Genomic DNA, 20,823 nt, shown 5'->3' on the forward strand with positions numbered 1-20,823 from the left:
CATGCAAGGCAAGCACTCTACCACTGAGCTACCTTCCCAGCCCAAATATAAATGTACTCTTTTTTGTTTGTTTGTTTTTTGGGTCTGGTCGTGGGGCCTGAACTCGGCCTGGGCGCTGTCCTTCAGCTCTTCAGCTCAGGGCTAGCGCTCTACCACTTGAGCCACAGCACCACTTCTGGCTTTTTTTCTTTTTGCTTATGTGGTGCTGGGGAATCAAACCCAAGGCCTCATGCATGCAAGGCAAGCGGTCTACCACTGAGCCACCTTCCCAGCCTATCCTTGAGCTTCTTTTGCTCAAGGCTAGCACTCTACCACTTGAGCCACAGCACTATTTCCAGCAGCTTTTTTCTCTTTATATGGTACTGAGGGCTTCTTGTATATAAGGCAAACACTCTACCACTAAGCCATATTCCTAGCCCTGTGCTCTTATTTTGTTGATGTGGTGTTGGGGCATTAAAACTAGATCCTCAAAGCCGGGTACCAGTAGCTCATGTTTGTAATCCTAGCTACTCAGGAGCTGAGATCTGAGGATCACTGTCCAAAGCCAATCTGGACAGGAAAATCCATGAGACTCTTATCTCCAATAAGCTACTCAGAAAAAGCTGGAAGTGGTGCTGTGGCTCAAGTAGTAGAGTGCTAACCTTGAGAAAAAGAATCTCAGGGACAGTACCTGGACCCTGAGTTCAAGCCCCAGGACCAGCAAAAATGAAAACAAACATATAAAAAAACATTTCATCTTCATGCATGCTAAGCAGACAACTGAGCTACATGCCCCCAGGTCTAAGTTTTTGGATCCAAGAGCTTCATTCTTTCTGATTAAATAAGTAGCGCAAACAGTAATATCAAGTGCTGCAGTGCTTGTGAATGTTTGCGACAGTGTTTATGAATGTTTGATGTAATGTGGAACAAAATCTATCCAGATAAATATGATTAAAGAATTGAAGTTGGGAGTTGGGCATAGTTTAAATGGTAGGGCCCTTACCAACAAGCAACAGGACCCTGAATTTGAAGCTTAGTACTGCCAAAGTAATAATAATAATAGTAATTTAGAAATTGAGCCGAGCACTGGTGGCTCATACATGTAATCCTAGCTGCCCAGGAGGCTGAGTTCTGAGGATCATGGTTTGAAGCTAAGACAGTCAAGAAAATCCATGAGACTCTTACCTCCAATAAACCACCAGAAAACAAAGTGGTGCTATGGCTCAAGTGGTAGAGCACTAGCCTTGAGCTGAAGAGCTCAAGGAAGAGCTCAAGGATAGTTCCCAGGCCCAGAGTTCAAGTCCCATGAACAACAACAAAAAAAATTGAAGTTGCCTTAATAACCTCACTTTTGAGAAAAATAAAAATATATATATTGATACATTATTAAGTATATAAACATTGATGTTTATAATATGAAGACAAAGATCTGAAAGAATAAAAACATTACAGGCATGTAGTACCATAACCAGTATGCTGCCAGTCACTTATGCTAGGCAAGTTCTACCACTGAACTACTTCCTTCCACTTTTGTTTTCCTTTTGTTTTGAGATCGTTTTACTATCTAGGCCAAGCTGGCCTCAAGACTATCCATACTCTTCAGCCTCCCAAGAGTTGGCATAATGGGCTTGTGTCAGCATGCCTTTTTTCCCTTTATTTTTTTTATATATTTTAAAAATTTGTTTACTTATCTATCTTATTTATTTATTTTTGGTGCCAGTACTGGGGTTTGAACTCAAGTCCTGAGCAGTGTACCTTAGCTTTTTTGCTCAGGGTTGGTAATCTATTATGTAAGCCACAGCTCCACTTCTAGCTTTTTGGTGGTCAATTAGAGATAAGTCTCTTGGACTTTACTGTCCAGGCTGGCTCCAAACTGTGATCTTCAGATCTCACCTTCCTGAGTAGCTAGAGTTACAGACTTAAGGGACTGGCATCCAGATGAATGGTGGATTTTTTTGTTTGTTTGCAGTTCTGGGGTTTTAACTCTGAGCCTGGGCACTATCAGTGAGCTTCTTTTGTTCAAGGCTAGTGCTCCACCACTTGAGTCACAGCACAACTTTCAGCTTTTTTTTTTTTCTTTTCACAGCACAACTTTCAGCTTTTTTTTTTTTTTTCTTTTTTTGAGATTGGAGATAAGCTCTCAACCTCAGGAGTCACTGGCACCCAGTTGGGTGTTTTTTTGTTTGTTTTGTTTTTTCAGTCTTGTGGTTTGAACTCTGGACCTGGGTGTTCTCTGAGCTCCTCAGCCCAAGGCTAGTAGCGCTTTACCACTTGAGCCACAGCACTAGTTCTGGTTTTCTGGTGGTTAATTGGAGAAACGAATGTCATGAACTTTCTTGCCTGGGCTAGCTTTGAACCTCCATCCTCAGATCTCAGTCTCCTGAGTAGGTAGGATTACAGGAGTAAGCCACCGGCGCCTGGCTAGCTGGATGTATTTTTTCTTTTCTTTTTTCTTTTTTTTTCTTTTGGGTCCGGTCGTGGGGCCTGAACTCTGGGCCTGGGCACTGTCCCTCAGCTCTTCAGCTCAAGGCTAGCGCTCTACCACTTGAGCCACAGCACCACTTCCTGCTTTTTTCTTTTTGCTTATGTGGTGCTGAGGAATCGAACCCAGGGCCTCAGGCATGCAAGGCAAGCGTTCTACCACTGAGCCACCTTCCCAGCCCTGGATGTATTTTTTCAAAGCACTAAAGTTCATAGTTTCAAAGTGATTGCTAGTTTAGTATTTAAAAATTTAGGGGGCTAGGAATATAGCTTATTAGTAGAGTGCTTGCGTAGCATGCATGAAGCCCTGGGTTCTGTTCCTCAGTACCACAAACAGAAAAAGCTGGAATGTTTATTTGTTTTGCTGTGGTTCAAGTAGTAGAGCATTAGCCTTGAGCACAGAGAGGCTCAGGGATAGAGCCTAGGTCCTGAGTTCAAGCTCCAGGACCAGCAAAAAAATTAAAATTAAAATATATTCTTTAGAAGCTTGTGGTAATCACACAATCATTTTTATTTGTTTCATGTTAAGCACAACGTTTTTGCTGAAATAGTATCATTTACTACTTAAATATTTGCTAATAATGAGCTAGGTGTCAGTGGTTTATGCCTGTAATCTTAGCTACTCAGAAGGCTGAGATCTGAGGATTGCAGTCCAAAGCCTGCCGGAGTAGAAAAGTATGTAAGACTCTTACCTCCAATTAATCACAGAAAATGCTGGAGATGGCACTGTGGTTCAAGTGATAGAGTGCTAACCTTGAGCAAAAGGGCTCAGAGACAGTGCCCCAGCCCAAAGTTCAAGCACCAAGACCAGTAAAAACATAAAATAATCCAGGTGCAAGTGGCTCTCGCCTGTAATCCTAGCTACTCAGGAGGCTGAGATTTGAGGATTGTGGTTCAAAGCCAGCCTGGGCAGGAAAGTCTTTGAGACTCTTATCTCCAATAAACCACCAGAAAGCCGGAAATAGCACTGTGGCTCAAGTGGTAATGTGCTAGCCTTGACCTGAAGAGCTGAGGGACAGTACCCAAGCACAGAGTTCAAGCCCCACAACCAACAAAAAATAAAAATAGAAATAAAAAATAAATAAAATAAATACTTGCTAATATATAATATAATTTTAAGGTGTTGAACAGCTAGGTAACTAGCACTTTTCTTTCTTTCTTTCTTTTTTTTTTTTTGTCACTTATGGGGCTTGAACTCAGGGCCTGGTGCTGTCCCTTGAGCCTCCTTGTGCTCAAGATTAGTGCTCTACCACTTAAGCCACAGCACCACTGCCAGTTTTTTTGTTTTGTTTTGTTTTGTTTTTGGTCCGGTCATGTGGCCTGAACTCTGGGCCTGCGCCGCTGTCCCTCAGCTCTTCAGCTCAAGGCTAGCGCTCTACCACTTGAGCCACAGTGTCTCTTCCAGCTTTTTTCTTTTTGCTTATGTGGTGCTGAGAAATCGGACCCAGGGCCTCATGCATGCAAGGCAAGCGCTCTACCACTAAGCCACCTTCCCATCCCCCACTGCCAGATTTTAAGTGGTTAATTGTAGATAAGAGTCCCAGGCCCAGGCTGGCTTCAAACTGTGATCTTCAGATCTTAGCCTCCTAAATAGCTAGGATTACAGGCATGAGTCACTGGTGCCCAGTGTACATTTTCTTGAAGATATATAATAGATGCGCTAAATATTGTATCTCAGCTGTCGTTTCCAATAAAACTCCTGGAAAGAAAGAAATGAATAATATAGCATTGTACTTATATGGCTTTTGAGCACTTGAAGTATAGCTGATGCTACTAAGGAACTGAATTTCTTTCTTTTTTTTTTTTTTTTAATAAGTTTTTTATTGTGAAAATAAGGAACTGAATTTCTAGTTGTTTTTCTGATCATGGGTATAAAAGCCAGGCCTTATTGCATAGTAGGCTACCACTCTATATACTGAGCTATATTCCCAAACTCTCTTTAATTTTAGTTAATGTTCAAATGTCTGTATTTGGCTAATGGCTGTGAATTTAACAGTATACCTCTAAACTAAAAATGTAGGCACAACTGACTACAGCTATTCCAGTTGCTAGAGTTTAAACACTTGGTACTATGTACAGTAAGAGGTGTTACTCAGCATGTTGGAAGATGCTAGTTAGTCATACGTTACAGTTAATTAACAATTAAAATTCCTGCTCAGCTTATCTGAGATGCCTGGAGTAAGATAACAAATGAGGAAAGCACTGTGGCATGTAAGGGGTGAAGAACCTAAAAAAAATCATATAATCCTTTTGATATCTGATTAAAATCTAGATGGAGGCTGGGTATCAGTAGCTCATGCTTATAATCCTAACTACTCAGGAGGCTAAGATCTGAGGATTCAGTTTGAAGCCAGCTGGGAGAGAAAGTCTATGAGACCCTTACCTCCAGTTACACAAACATGCACATGCACATGCACATGCACATGCATGCACACATGCATACCAGGATTGGAGCTGTGGCTCACGCGGTGGAGAGTTGGCCTTGAGGAAAAAAAAAAAAAGCTCAGGAATATGTCATGAATCCTGATTTCAAGTGCCAGGACACATACACACATCTAGAATCTAGATGGACCACAGTTCTCTCCCTTGTAAAAAAAAAAAAATCATTATAGGGTATTGCAATGGGACCAGGCAAACCGTCTTTTTTCCTTTTTTCCTTTCTTCTCTTCTCTCCTTTCTTTCTTTCTTTTCTTTCTTCCTTTCTTTTTCTTTCCTTTCTTTCCTCCCTCCTTTCCTCCTCCCTCCCTCTCTCCCTCCCTCCCTCCCTCCCTCTTTCTCTCTCTCTTTCTCTCTTTCTCTCTTTCTTTCTTTCTTGTGCTGGTACTGGGTCTTGAACTGAGGGTCTGGGTCCTGTCCCTTAGCTTTTTTGCTCAAGGCTGGCACTCTACTACTAGAAGCACAGTTCTACTTCTGGCTGTTTGCACAGTAATTGGAGATAAATGTATCATGGACTTCTCTGCTCCAGCTTGCTTCCAACTGCGTTCCTCAGCTTTCAAACTCCTGAATAGCTAAGATTTCAGGCATGAGCTACCAGCACATAGCAAAATTTTGTATTTCTTGAGTAAAGATTTCTAGAGAAGCAGAAGTAATAACTCCAACTCAGTATTTCTAACTTCTATATTTTATGAGGAAAACTTTAATAATAACAATACCCAAACAGGATGCTGGTGGCTCATGCCTGTAATCCTAGCTACTCAGGAGGCTGAGATCTGAGGATTGCGGTTCAAAGCCAGACCTAGCAGGAAAGTCCGTGAAACTGTTACCTCCAATTAACCACCAGAAAACTGGAAGTGGCACTGTGGCTCAAATAGTATAGAGTGCTTACCTTGAGCTGAAGAGCTCAGGGACAGTGCCCAGGCCCAGAATTCAAGCCCCATGAAAAAAAAAAAAAGATAATAATAACTACCTAATGCATAGAGTAGTTGTGAGGATTAGATAAAATAGTGAATGTAAAATATATTTAACATAATTTCTGGCATGTATTTAGCCTTCAGTAAATGTTCACTCCAACTGATGTTGCTGCTGCTGTTGTGGGATTTGTTGTTGTTGTTGTTGTTTATCTTTTGGCACACACAAAATTATTATTTGGTCTATTTTTTGTTGTTGTTGATTGTGGGGCTTGAACTCTGGGCCTGGGTGCTGTCCCTGAACTCTTCAGCTCAAGGCAAGCACTCTCCCACTTTGAGCCACTTTGAGCCACAGTACCTCTTCCAGTTTTCTGGTGGTTAATTGGAGATAAGAGTCTCACCGAAGCTGGGCGCTGGTGGCTCATGCCTGTAATCCTAGCTACTCAGGAGGCTGAGATCTGAGGATCGGGGTTCAAAGCCAGCCCGGGCAGGAGAGACCGTGAGACTCCTATCTCCAATAAACCACCAGAAAACCGGAAGTGGTGCTGTAGCTCAAGTGGTAGAGCACTCACCTTGAGCTGAAGAGCTGAGGGACAGCGCCCAGGCCCAGAGTTCAAGCCCCACGACCGACCAAAAAAAAAAAATCTCACCGACTTTTCTGCCTAGGCTGGCTTGACCTGCCATCCTCAGATCTCAGCCTCCTAAATAGCTAGGATTATAGGTGCAAGCCTCCATGCCCCCCCACTGTTTTTTGTTTGTTTGGTTGGTTTTTTTTACAAAACCTTGCTGGTCCTGGGGCTTGAACTCATTTTCCCTGAGCTTCTTTTGCTCAAGTTTAGCACCACTTCCAAATTTTTCTGAGTGGTTTATTGAAGATGAGTCCCAAGGACGTTTCCTGCCTGAGCTGGCTTTGAATAGCGATCCTCAGATCTCAGCCTCCTGAGTAGCTAGGATTATGTGTGAGCCACCATTGCCCAGCTAATATGTTTTCAACAGTTAACATATTCAGAGTACTAAAATCACAGGGCTTATATGATAATTTTTTGCACCTAACTTGCTCACATTTGCTTTTGTAGGTAATTTTAACTAATCAAATGACAACAAAGATTGATAAAAACCAGGCCTTGCTGGTTCCTGCATTAGGTGGGTAAAATATGAAATAGTTTTAGTTTATCACAATTTTTCTGTGTTTGCATTTGATGCTTGAGTGCTATAAGCTGTATGAAAGCAGAGAGTATTTGTTTTGTTTAGTGATACATCTTAGTTCCAAGCACAGTGCCTTGAGATACTGACTGATCTTTTCACTTATTTCACATCCATTGAATGTCTAATATCTGGCAGCTATCATGTGTAGTACCTGTTATATAAGCTTTCAAAGATAATTTTTGCAAAGTGCTGGTGGCTTACACCTGTAAGCCTAGCTACTCAGGAGGCTGAGATTAGAGGATCTCAGTTGAAAGCCAGCTGGGCAGGAAAGGCCATGAGACTCTTATCTCCAGTTAACTACCAGAAAACGGAAAGTGGTGCTGTGTCTCACAGTGGTAGAGCTCACTAGCTTAAGCTGAAGAGCTGAGGGACAGTGCCCAGGCTGAGTTCAAGCACCATGACCAACCATAATAATAATAATAATAATTCTTCCCATCAGATCCTCACAATCTTAGTTAAAAGGAAGAGTGAATCTATTTAAATACAAACTATAGTACAACAAATAAACAAGAATCTATCCCTAATCTTAGGTATGATTTTTGTGAGAATACAATGCTTTTGGATTTATTTCCACTAAGATCTGTACGAATGTTTTTGCTTTTGACAGCCATGTTGATAGGCCCCTGAAGTCTCAGCTACTCAAAGACTGAGGTACAGGATTACTCGAACCCAAACAGTTGAAGGCCAGCATAGTGAGACTCTTATCTTTTTCTTTTTTTTTTTTAAAGACTATTTTCTTATGTTTTTTAATTATTCTTCTGGGTATCAGAAATACATTACTATTCCTGATGATACAGAATATCAACAAATATACTCACTAAAACTATAAAGTTATCTAGGCACTGGTGGCTCACACCTATAATCTTAGCTACTCATAAGCCTGAGATCAGTTTGAAACCTGCCACCACAGAGAAGTCTGTAATACAGTTTCCATTTCCTTTTAACTAGTAAAAAGCTGGGCTGGAGGCATTGTTCAAGTGTTGTAGCACTGACTGATCAGGCCAGCTGAGTAATTTTAAGGCCCTTAGTTCAAACTCAGGTATTTCCAAAACTAAAAAACAAAACTATAAACTTTTCAAAAAGCAAATGAGAGGGGCTGGGAATGTGGCTTAGTGGTAGAGTGCTTGTCTAACATGCATGAAGCCCTGGGTTCAGTTCCTCAGTACCACATAAACAGAAAAAGCTGGAAATGGTGCTGTGTCTTAAGTGGTAGAGTGCTAGCCTTGAGCAAAAGAAGCTCAGGTACAGTGCCCAGGCCCCAAGTTGAAGCCCAAGGACTGGCAAAAAAAAGCAACTGAGAAGAATCATTTGCAGTATTTCCCTATTCAAATAAAACTATATAGATATAGATATAGATATCTTAGAATATTACTCATGTCCTAGGGATTTTAAAGCCAAGTATATTCTCATTATATTAAATTTAGTAAAGTAGGACTTTTATTTGTTAGAGACATTCTATGGAATTTATAACTTGGTAAGACATTACAACAGTTATGTTCTTTTCTTTCAGGGGAAAGCTGGGGACATGCTGCTACAATAAGGCTAATTTTTCATTGGGATCAAAAGCAAAGGTTAGTATAGAAACAAGTTAATAATTCTGAGTGTTAGTATTATTACAAACTCTTAGTAACTGTTTCTTGAGGTAGTCTCCAGGATGAGATTACAGTGACCCATGAACTAATACTTTTGTGGTGTTCTTTGAAATCAGTTAGAGCAAACATAGAAACATGCTGTTATATGGCCCATTTAGAGACATAGGGAATTCTTTGGAATATTTAAATGATGGGGTGCATGCACCTGAAACAAGTAGGTGGCTAAGGAATTGCCACCTTCTAACACCCTTTGAAGTCATTTATTAACCATGCAGAAGGAGGTGGTACTCTGTGTTCCTAAAAGAGATTGAAAGAATAAAATCAGGACAAAAGGGAACTTTTGAGGTTAGCTTTAGGACCAATTTATGTGGAAATAGGATGGTGTTTTTAGTTGCTTGATATAATTCTTGTATGAAATTGTGTCTTTTTAAAATTTTTCCATTTTCTTGTCCTGTTTTTATTACCCATGTACTTTACCTGCCTTTCACAAGTATTGTTCTTTAAAATAAAGCCATGGCAGCATGAAACCTTTGTGTTTGTTTTTAAAGCTGCTGAGCAAGTGAATGAACCAGTTTTCCCTTTGCTTTAAAATAGGCCATTGAAAACTATGAAGTCTTTTATTCGGCATTTTAAGAAATGTCACATTTATGCCAGCCTTTCTGCTTTGTTATTAATTGACATAACCTAGAGAACTTGGTATGGAAATGCTCTAATAAAGGAGGAAACTGAAGCATATGTAGACAAAGACAACAAAAAGGGTCACCTAAATACATATTGGGTCTGCTCAGTGACTTTTTTTTTTTTTTTTTTTTTGGTTGCATTGATTTGCTTTAAAAATTGAAGAAAATCATGCCTGGACAAGATAGATTTTACTAACTTCAAGCTAATAGCAAAACTCACTATACTTCTCTATATGACTTTCAAAATGGTTCATATAGTTTATGTCTCTTCTCTCTCTCTTCTTTCTTTGTCTCTTTCTTCTTCTTCTTCTTCTTCTTTTTTTTTTGTGCCAGTGCTGTGGCTTTGATCTCAGAGCTTGGAAGCTATCCCTGATTTTCTTTTGCTCAAGGGTAGCACTCTACCACTTGAGCCACAGCACCTTTTTTGGCTTTCTATGAATTGTTTATTGAAGATAACAGTCTCATGGACTTTGCCGTCTGCGCTGGCTTTGAACCATAAATCCTCAGATCTCAGCCTCCTGAGTAGCTAGGATTACAGGCGTGAGCCACCCGCACCTGGCTGTCTCTTCTTTAAAAATGGCATTTCTGAAGCTATCTACTACCTTTTTATTTTCTTCATAATATATACAGCAAAACAATTTACTCTTTCCCTAATTCTGAAGTAACTCACTATATGTAAAATAACCCTTATTCAAAATGCTTGAGACTAGAAATGTTTCAGATTTTTTTCCCAGATTTTGGAATATTTGTATATAGATAACAAGAAAGTAATTTTGTACAAATTTTTAATAATCTTATACATGACACAAACTTTTTTAGTACAAAAATTTCCACTCATGGCATCATGGCAGCTCTCAAAGTTTCATAATTTTGTATTTTGGACTTTCCCAGGTTATGGATATTCAACCAGTGCTGGATTCTTTCTTCAGCAGAAAACTGCTGTAAAAAGTTGGTAATAAGCCGGTGCCAGTGGCTGTGATCTCAGAATTGCGGTTCAAAGCCAGCCCGGGCAGGAAAGTCCCTGAGACTCTTTATCTCCAATTAATCACCAGAACACCAGAAGTGGTGTTGTGGCTCAAGTGGTAGAGGATTTGCCTTGAGCTGAAGAGCTCAGGGACAGTACCCAGGCCAGAGTTCAAGCTCCATAACCAACAAAAAGAAAATTATAAAGAAGTATTATTCTCTTTTTTAAGTAAAATCCTTTTCTTCCTGTGGATATATGATAAGTAATGTGCATACTTTATAACAATTTGGTATCATTTAGTAATTAAGAATTAATACAGTTTTGTTCTTTATTGTTTGAAACCAGGTACCTTTTTTTTTTTTTTTTTGCCAGACTGGGGCTTGAACTCAGAGCCTGAGCACTGTCCCTGAGCTCTTTTGCTCAAGGCTAGCACTCTGCCACTTGCCACTTCTGGCTTTTTCTGTTTATGTAGTACTGAGGAATCAAACCCAGGGCTTCATGCATGGTAGGCAAGCACTCTACCACTAAGCCACATTCCCATCCCCAAAACTAGGTATCCTTAAATCATTAAAGTTATATGAAATTGTTTTGTGGGGGTTGTGTGGTGGTTTTTTGTTTTTGTTTTTTTTTTGCCATTTCTGGGACTTGAACTCAGGATCTTTGTGCTGTCCCTGAGCATTTTTGTGCTCAAGGCTAGTGCTCTACCACTTGAACCACAGCTCTACTTCTAGCTTTTTGTGGTTATTTGGAGATAAGAGTCTCTCAAACTTTCCTGCCCTGGCTGGCTTTGATAGACAATCCTGTCATGTTGGCCTTGAGTAACAGGATTACACCAGCACTCTGTGTTGTAAGTTTTTTTTTTTCTTGGTTTATACATGATTTATGTTTGTTAATGTTGATGATTGAACCTAAGGCTTTGTAAAGCATGCTAAGTACATGCTCAACTACTGAGGTACCTCCCAGCTCCAAAGTTAAATAAAATAATTCATGCTTTTTAAAATCCAGTTTATCTTGAAAGGATAGAAATGGGAATTTATGGGGCTGGGAAGGTGGCTCAGTGGTAGAGTGCTTGCCTTACATGCATGAGGTCCTGGGTTCGATTCCACAATACCACATAAGCAGAAAAAAAGCCAGGAGTGGTGCTGTGGCTCAAGTGGTAGAGTGCTAGCCTTGAGCTGCAGAGCTGAGGGACAGTGCCCAGGCCCAGAGTTCAGGCCTATGACCATACCTCCTCCCACCCCAACCCCCCAAAAAAAAGAAATGGGAATTTATATTTATATTGAAGGAGCCAAAGAACTGAAAAACATTTTTTTTTTTTTTTGCTTATGTGGTGCTGAGGAATCGAACCCAGGGCCACAGGCATGTAAGGCAAGCACTCTACCACTGAGCCACCTTCCCAGCCTCCTGAAAAAATTTAATTTCGCCAGATTTATATTGAGAATTGAACTTAGATCCGTTATCCTGCACCAGATCCCATCCTTTACCAACAACATCTGATTTATCTTTTGACTAATAATGAAATAACCTTCTAAAAGTTCTTAAAAGAAATGCTGTATCTGTGTCCTTATCATGTGGGTTTTCCTCTAATTTGCATATTCATGATAATATGAGGCCAAGATTGTTCAGAACTATACTATTCTTTGCCAAGAAGATCTGGTGTGGTAGAGTGGAGTAATACATCACACCCCCTCACAGTGTTTCATATGTGTGCTCAGCTTCAGAGCACAAATTGTGCTTCTGTCTTGTTTCTTCCTGACCCAAACTATGTAGTTCAGCCATATGTTAAGCTTCATCTCAGCAGGGGCCGTGAGCCAAGTGATTCTTTGGTTTAATTACTCATTTATGTCTCCTGATATGTAGACATGACATAAAAGATTTGAGATTGTTCAGCCTGGAAATTTCAAAACCGTGTGTGTGTGTGTGTGTGTGTGTGTGTGTGTGTGTGAGTGAGTGTGTGTGTGTGTGTGTGTGTGTGTGTGTGTGTGTGTGTGTGTGTGTGTGTGTGTGTGTGTGTGTGTGTGTGTGTGTGTGTGTGTGTGCTGAAACTTGAACTCAGGGCCTTGGCACTATCCCTGAGAATTTTTGCTCAAGGCAGGTACTCTGCCACTTGAGCTTCACTTCTGGCTTTTCCCCCCTGTAGTTTATTGTAGATAAGAATCTGATGCATTTTCCTGTCTGGGCTGGCTTCAAACTACAATCCCCAGATTTTTTGTTGTTGTTGCCAGTCATGGGACCTGAACTCTGGGCCTGGGCACTGTCCCTCAGCTCTAGGCTAGCACTCTACCACTTGAGCCACAGCACCACTTCTGGCTTTTTTTCTGCTTATGTGGTATTGTGGAATCGAACCCAGGACCTGATGCATGCAAGGCAAGCACTCTACCACTGAGCCACCTTCCCAGCCCCAATCCTCAGATTTCAACTTTCTGAATACCTAGGATTACAAGTATGAGGCACCAGTGCCCAGCCTTCCAATTTTGTCTTTAGGATTCATTTTTTAAAAATAACTCATTGGGGCTGGGAAGGTGGCTTGGTGGTAGAGTGCTTGCCTTGCATGCATGAGGCCCTGGGTTCGATTCCTCAGTACCACATAAGCAGAAAAAGTTGGAAGTAGTGTTGTGGCTCAAGTGGTAGAGCGCTAGCTTTGAGCTGCAGAGCTGAGGGACAGTGCTAAGGCCCAGGGTTCTGGCCCCACGACCAACCAAAAAAAAAAAAAAAACCCGCCTGACCAAAAAAAAAATACAAGAAAAACCCTCATTGTAGCCAAGCACTGGTGGCTCATGCCTTTAATCTTAGCTACTCAGGAGGCTGAGATCTGAGGATCATGGTTCAAAGCCATCCTAGGCAGGAATGTCCATGAGACTCTTATCTCCAATAAACTACCAGAAAACTGGAAGTGTGGCTTAAGTGGTAGAGAACTAGCCATGAGCTGAAGAGCTGAAGGATAGTGCTCAGGCCTAGTTCAAGCTCCACCTATGACCACCAACCAACCAACAAACAAAAAAATCTCACTGTACTTTTGTTTTTATTTATGTAGGCATAATTGGGATTTGAACTCAGGCCTTTGTACTTGCTAGGAAGATACACTGCTATTTGAACCATATCCCTAAATCTTCAGTTAACATTGTTGTTGGGCTGGGAAGTTGGCTCAGTGGTAGAGCGCTTGCCTTGCATGCCTGAGGCCCTGGGTTCGATTCCTCAACACCACATAAGCAAAAAGAAAAAAGCAGGAAGTGGCGCTGTGGCTCAAGTGGTAGAGCGCTAGCTTTGAGCTGAAGAGCTGAGGGACAGTGCTCAGGCGCAGAGTTCAGGCCCCACGACGGGACCCAAAAACAAAAAACAAAAATCATTGTTGTTGACATGAACCAATTTACATTAACTTTTTTGTTCAGAAACACTGAAGGAGATATAGGAAATACATCAAGTAGAACCTCTGTTAGTGATATGGAGACATATATACACATATACATATATAGAGAAACTGCTATACAAGTAAAATCAGGAAGTTCAGAAGCAAAGTTTGGTGGAACACACCTGTAATCCCATCACTTGGGAGGCTAAGGAAGGAAGATTGTGAGTTCAAGTTCAGGCTAGGCTACACAATGAGTTTGAGACATGCAAGGTCCTATCTTCAAAGGAAAGCTAACAGTTATGGAGCAGGCATAGTGGTAGATGCCTGTTATCCAAATACGTGGAAAACTGGGGCAAGAAGACTACAAGTTCAAGGCCAAGCAAGGCTACATAACTCTTACCTAACAATCTAATGAAACCTGCTTATTTTCCACTTTTCTCTAACGTGTTACGTAGACCACCAAGCCTGCTCCACAACTGGTAGCTTTCTTTTGAAGATAAGGTCTTGCTATATATACCAATCTGGCCTCAAACTCACTGTGTAGCTTGGACTAACCTTGAACTCACAACATTCCTTCCTTAGTCTCCCAAGTGATGTGGGATTACAGGTATGTGCCACCACACTTTGCTTTAACTTCCTGATTTTACTCTTCTAGCAGTTTATATATAAATACATATAAACAAAAGTTATATAAATAATAAAATAGTAAATAAGTATAATAATAAAAGTATAAATATAAAATATATGTATATATACATAGACATACAGGATCATATGGTGCAATCTTTGTTTCAGGTATTAATTTACTATTTAAGAAATACTTTCTTCTACCTTTGGTGTTTAGCATAAGTAATATCTTTTTATTTTTATTATTTTGGAGGGATTTTTATTATTTTGGGGATTGAATATAGGGCCTCTTGAGTGTTAGATGGATGTTCTACCACTTGAGCCATGCCTCTAAGCCTCGTAGTACCATCCATAAAAAATTTACTGAATCAGTTATTGGATTTTGGTTTAAAATTTCATGTAAGTATACAGCCCTGTTTTATGTAATAATTATGTCTATATATTATCAATCTATATGTATTGTTTGCAGAGACATTTATTTATTTATTTTATTTTGTTTTTTTGCTGGTTGTGGGGCCTGAACTCTGGCCCTGGGAACTGTCCCTCAGCTCTTCAGCTCAAGGCTAGTGCTCTACCACTTGAGCCACAGCACCACTTCCAGCTTTTTCTGCTTATGTGTTGCTGAGGCATTGAACCCAGGGCCTTATGCATGCAAGGCAAGCACTCTACCACTGAGCCACCTTCCGAGCCCTGCAGAGAAATTTTTTGTGCTGGTACTGGGATTTGAACTCAGGGCTTTACAACTTCCCTTAGCTTTTCTACTCAATGCTGGCACCGTACCTTGAGCCATATCTCCACTTTTAGCTTTGTGTTGGTTAACTAAAGATTCTTTTTTTCTTCTTCTTCTTTTTTTGGTTGGTCATGGGGCTTGAACTCTGGGCCTGGGTGCTGTTCCTGAGCTCTTCAGCTCAAGGTGAGAGCACTCTACCACTTGAGGCACAGCACCACTTCTGGTTTTCTGGTGGTTAATTGGAGATAAGAGACTCATGGACTTTCCTGTCCAGGCTGGCTTTGAACTGTGGTCTTCAGATCTCAGCCTCCTAAGTAGCTAGGGTTACAGGCATGAGTCACTGGTGCTTGGCTTCTTTCTTTCTTTTCTTCCTCCCTCCCTCCCTCCCTCCCTCTCTCCCTTTCTCCCTCTCTCCCTCCCTCCCTCCTTTCCTTCCTTCCTTCCTTCCTTCCTTCCTTCCTTCCTTCCTTCCTTCCTTCCTTCCTTCCTTCCTTCTTTCTTTCTTTCTTTCTTTCTTTCTTTCTTTCTTTCTTTCTTTCTTTCTTTCTTTCTTTCTTTCTTTTTGTGCCTGGTTTTTTAAAAGGTTTTTAAACATACACTTTCCTTTTTCCTTTTAATTTTTATTATTTTTTGTTTGTATGGTACTGAGGAATTGAACCCAGAGCCTCAAATCCTCTTGGATACGTTCTACCCCAGCTGGTTTTGAATCTTGATTCTCAGATCAACTAGGATTACAAATTTAAGCCACTGGAGCTTGTTTTTTGTTTTGTTTTTGTTTTCTTTTTAAAGAGACAAGGTTTTGCTGTGTTGCCCTGGCTGGTTTTGAACTCTTGGGGTCAGGCAATCTAGCCTCATCTACCCAAGCAGCTACAACTATAGGCATCGAATACCATGTACTACAAGGGAAATACTTTTTATATTTTGTGATTTATATGTACTTTTTATATTACTTGATTTCTGTATACAATAGAATTATAGTAAAAATTATCAGTTTTAATGATAAAATCAACCATCTGAGATAATTAAAGTTAGATGTTTGTATATGTTTATTTTTTTCTCTTTCTCTTAAGCAGGTTGGCAACGTTGTACAAATCCCCATGCCAGAAGGAATCCACAGTACTGTTTCAAATTACAGTCAGTATAATTTGATTAGAATGGGATTTTGGTGTTGATGGGAAATAATTACCTGAAGAAATAATTTCCAAATTGCTTCTGTTAACTTCTGTATGCAACAAGCATATTTGAGAAACTTTTCATGCTTAAAATATCTCCTAAATGTATATACAAAATATTACAATTAAACTGAAATTTAGTTAATTATTTTTTTGCCATTTCATGGCCTGGAACTTAGGGCCTAGGTACTGTCCTGGACACTTCTTTTACTCAAGGCTAGCATTCTACCACTTGAGCCACATCGCCACTTCTGGCCTTTTCAGCTTATGGTACTAAGGAATTGAACCTAGGGCTGTGTGCGTGCTAGGCAAGCACTCTACCACTAACCTACATTCCCAGCCCCTATTTTATTGATTTACTTGTTTGTTTTTGTGCTAGTCCTGTGGCCTGAGTGCTGTCATTGAGGTTTTGAACTCAAGGCTAGTGTTTTACCACTTGATCTACAACTCCACTTCTGGCTTTTGGGTGTTTTATTAGAGATAAGAGTCTCACAGAAGCTGGGTGCTGGTGGCTCACGCCTATAATCCTACCCACTCAGAAGGCTGAGATCTGAGGATCACAGTTCAAAGCCAGCCCAGGCAGGAAACTCCGTGAGACTCTTCTCTCCAATAAACCACTAGAAAACCGGAAGTAGTGCTGTGGCTCAAGTGGTAGAGGCCCCCCCTCCCCCACTTGAGCTGAAGAGCGCAGGGACAGCCCCAGGCCCAGAGTTCAAGCCGCACTACCAACAACAACAAAAAAAGTCTCACAGAGTTTCTTGCCCAGACTGGTTTTGAACTGTGATCCCCAGATGTTAACTTCCTGAGTAGCCCCTTTTCTTCTTTCTAGAGACCTTGTTTTTGTTTAATTTTTTTGAGACAGTCTTGATATATAGTCCAAGCTGGCCTTGAATATGAGTTCTTTCTCATTCAGCCTCCTATGTTGTGATTTTATGAGTGTATGCCACCATACTCGGTGGAATATTTAATCTTAAAAGTATTGTATTGTGGGAAAGGTTGGATTCATTCAAAGTACACTGTGTGTATATATGGAATATCAGAGTGGAACTGTCTCATATGACAAATATCTGTCAACTATAAAAAAGTAATTGAAGCCGGTGGCTCACTCCTGTAATCCTAGCTACACAGGAAGCTGAGATCTGAGGATCATAGTTCAAAGCCAGTCCAGGCAGGAATATCCATGAGACTCTTATCTCCAATAAACCACTCAGAAAACCGGAAGTGGGGCTGTGTCTCAAGTGGTAGAGTGCTAGCCTTGGGCTGAAGAACTCAGGGACCCAGAGCTCAGGCCCAAAGTTCAAGCCCCACAACTGACGGGAGAAAAAAAATGTAATTGAACTGTGATCCTCAGATCTCAGCCTCCTGAGTAGTTAAGATTATAGGCATGAGCATCTGGAGCTTGGCAAAAATTTAAATTTGTTTTCTCTTTTTGGTGGTCTTGAGGCTCAAATTAAGGGCCTGGGTGCTATCCCTGAGCTCTTTTGCTCAAGGCTAGTGCTCTACCACTTTGAGCCACAGATCCAGTTATCTTTTTGTTTTCTTCTGGGGAGTTCTGCACCTCACCACTGAGCTAGACTTTTTTTAGTCATAAGAACCTTTTTTTAGGGCCTTGAGCTTGAAAAACAAGCATTTTACTATTTGAATCCCAGCTCTTTTGCCTATTATTATTATTATTATTATTATTATTATTATTATTATTATTATTGACTCCCCAATCTCCACCCCCAAATACTCCCTTTTGTTATTTTTTAGAAAGGTCTCATGTTGGGACTGGAAAGGTGGTTCAGTGGTAGAGTGCTTGCCTCACATGTATGAGGCCCTGGATTTGATTCCTCAGCACCACATAAACAAAAAAGGCTGGAAGTGGCACTGCAGCTCAAGTAGTAAAGCACTACCTTGAGCTGAAGAGCTGAGGGATAAGGTCCAGACCTAGAGTTCAGGCCCCACGACTGACAAAAAACAAAAACAAAAAACTCATGTTTTACCTAGCCAGGTTGAATTTTTACCCTCCTTTTTATGTTTCCCATCTAGCTAAGATGATAGACATGAATCTCTAGATCCAGCTTTTTTTGTTGAAATTGGATCTCAAACACTGCATTAAATGGCCTTAAACTGAAATCCTTTCAATCTCTTATTTGCCAAGTAGGTGGGATTACAGATGTGAGCTACTGTGCCCAGCTTTTTTTTTTTTTTTTTAAAGATTATTTTTTAGCTGGGTGCTGGTGGCTCACGTCTGTAATCCTAACTACTCAGGAAGCTGAGATCTGAGGATCGTGGTTCAAAGCCAGCCTGGGCAGGAATGTCCATGACACTCTTATCTCCAATAAAACACCAGAAAACTGGAGGTGGTGCTATGGCTCAAGTGGTAGAACACTAGCCTTGAGCTGACAAGCTAAAGGACAATGCTCAGGCCCAGAGTTTAAACCTAAGGGCTGACAAAAAAAAAACAAAGATTATTTTTCAGAGGAGGGAATATGGCTTAGTGGTAGAGTGCTTGCATGAAGCCCTGGGTTCGATTCCTTCTTAGTACCACATAAACCGAAAAGGCCAAAAGTGGCGCTGTGGCTCAAGTAGTAGAGTGCTAGCTTTGAGCAAAAGAAGCTCAGGGACAGTGCCCAGGCCCCAAGTTCAAGCCCCAGGACTGGCAAAAAAAATAAAATAAAATAAATTTTTTTTTAGATAGTCTTGCTTTTTGCATAGGGCCTGCCTCAAACTGTATTCATACTACTTACAGCCTCCTTTATAACTAGAATAAGCATGTACCTGCTTATTTTGTTGAGTTGGGGATTCACTTTTGAGTTGCTGGCCTCAAACTGCCGTTCTCCCAATCAATAAGTATATATAAATAGTTCCTGGCTTGTACTATCCATGAGGTTTATCCTCTTTATTTACAACAGTTGGAAAATTCTATCTAAGGAACAAATTACTTTAAAAATATGTGGAAAATCAATCTTTAAAAATTCTTAAAGTATTTTGTATTTTTCTTCATCTTGCAGCCTCAAGGATTTAGAGATGCTGTTACCATTGAATGTTCATCTCAAACAGAACTTTCGTTGAATTCCCGGAAACGGTCCCGAGACCCAGAGGAAGAACCCTAACCCCAAAACTAATCTCAAAGTAGTCATATATACAGAGGACATAATATTCAGTGTGGATAAGTTTGTATTTTTAATACTTATTAAAATGCAAACACTGGAATGAATGAATAAGGATTATGTAAAGTGAATGGATTATGCTTAAGGATTATGCTTCTCTGAAAATGGTGTTCTAAAGCAGAATTGTACAATGACATTTTCAGTGGAGGTGATGTGGATATCTTTTCCAAATGTGATAGCTGAGCTCACTGACACTGAATTTACTATTAAGACTAGAACATTTCTTTGCCAATTACCTAGAAATCTTAGGAATAAAATACTTTTTTCATAGTCCTATTGTTCTCTTTAAATGTAGCTTTAAGAATTCTTTAAGGGGCTGGGAAGGTGGCTCAGTGGTAGAGCGCTTGCCTTGCATGCTCGAGGCCCTGGGTTCAATTCCTCAGCACCACATAAGCAAAAAGAAAAAAGCCAGAATTGGCGCTGTGGCTCAAGTGGTAGAGTGCTAGCCTTGAGCTGAAGAGCTGAGGGACAGTGCCCAGGCCCAGAGTTCAGGCCCCACGACCAGACTCAAAAAAAAAAAAAAAAAAAAAGAATTGTTTAAAATGACCTGTCTTATTACTGTAAAGAGAAACCATTGAGTTGGAGGCAGGGTGGGGGGGTGGGGGGGCGCTCAAGTGTCCAGTGCACCTGTGCAGCAACTGTAAGACCTTGAGTTTAGTCCCCAGAGAAAGAAATTATGAACCAGTATATTATTATGTTCTGTTCTATGGGTAGGATACAAATCTTAGATGACTAAACTGATTTTTTATGTTTTATAATGTTAAAGGGAAGATTCTGTAGCTGTTATCTTGAGATTGTTTGAAATAGTCTCCAGAATTTGTGGCTACACACACACACACACACACATTTTTTCCTTCTGTTTACTGAGACCTCTTACTTTTTGTTAAGCACTTTGTTATTGAGCCATACCTCCAGCCTTTTTTGCTTTGATTATTTTAGAGATAAAGTAATTTTATTTTTTGCCTGGACTAGACTGGACTATGATCTTCCTATTTAGGATTCTCATTCATTCTAGCTGGGATGAAAAGTACATACTACCACACCCAGCTTTTTTTTTTTTTTTTTCAGATTGGAGACTTCTTCCCCAGGCTGGTCTTGAATCAGGTTCCTCCTGAGTAGCTAGTATTTTGATTTATTTTGGGGAGGAGGGAAAGGGGCTGCTGGGAGGAGTTAGTACTGGGACTTGAACTCAGGGCCTCAAGCTTTGCTAGCTGGCTTTATATTTTTCCACTTGAGCAATGCCTCCAGGCTAGCTTTTTGGTGGATATGTTTTAGAGATGGAGTCTAGCAGACTTTTTTGCCTGGGCTGGTTAGGAACTTTGATCCTCTGTATCTCAACCTATTAAGTAGCTAGGATTATAGGTTTAGTATTTCTAGTTTAGTATTTCTACATCTTTGAAGTATGATATGACATTGTAGATTTTTACACTGATTGGTATTTTTCTTTGAATGATGTTATTTCAGAATATTTAAAATTGCTCTGACACATAGGTCTCCTTAGTATTTCTCAGTTCATTCATTCATTCATGTAATTTATTTTG

General features: G+C 40.4%; 1 protein-coding gene across 3 annotated transcripts in view; it reads left to right on the forward strand.

The window, feature by feature from the left end:
• Rad51c (RAD51 paralog C) overlaps nucleotides 1-19,329 on the forward strand; it is a 37,698-nt gene extending 18,369 nt beyond the window's left edge. The window contains exons 6-9 of one of the 3 annotated variants that reach the window (XM_070027025.1): nucleotides 6,884-6,950; nucleotides 8,524-8,584; nucleotides 16,026-16,089; nucleotides 19,124-19,329. In XM_070027025.1, the coding sequence (XP_069883126.1) occupies nucleotides 6,884-6,950; nucleotides 8,524-8,584; nucleotides 16,026-16,089; nucleotides 19,124-19,225 (294 nt within the window). In that variant the 3' untranslated portion in view covers nucleotides 19,226-19,329. Of the gene's footprint in view, nucleotides 1-6,883; nucleotides 6,951-8,523; nucleotides 8,585-10,176; nucleotides 10,278-16,025; nucleotides 16,090-19,123 lie in introns of those variants that run through there. The other 2 variants (XM_070027026.1, XM_070027027.1) reach the window with 2 other exon arrangements.
• Nucleotides 19,330-20,823: the final 1,494 nt, after the last annotated feature.

Source organism: Dipodomys merriami, unplaced genomic scaffold (genome assembly GCF_024711535.1).
Source record: "Dipodomys merriami isolate MVZ:Mamm:240054 unplaced genomic scaffold, mDipMer1.0.p SCAF_19, whole genome shotgun sequence".
NCBI classification, from domain to species: Eukaryota; Metazoa; Chordata; class Mammalia; order Rodentia; family Heteromyidae; genus Dipodomys; species Dipodomys merriami.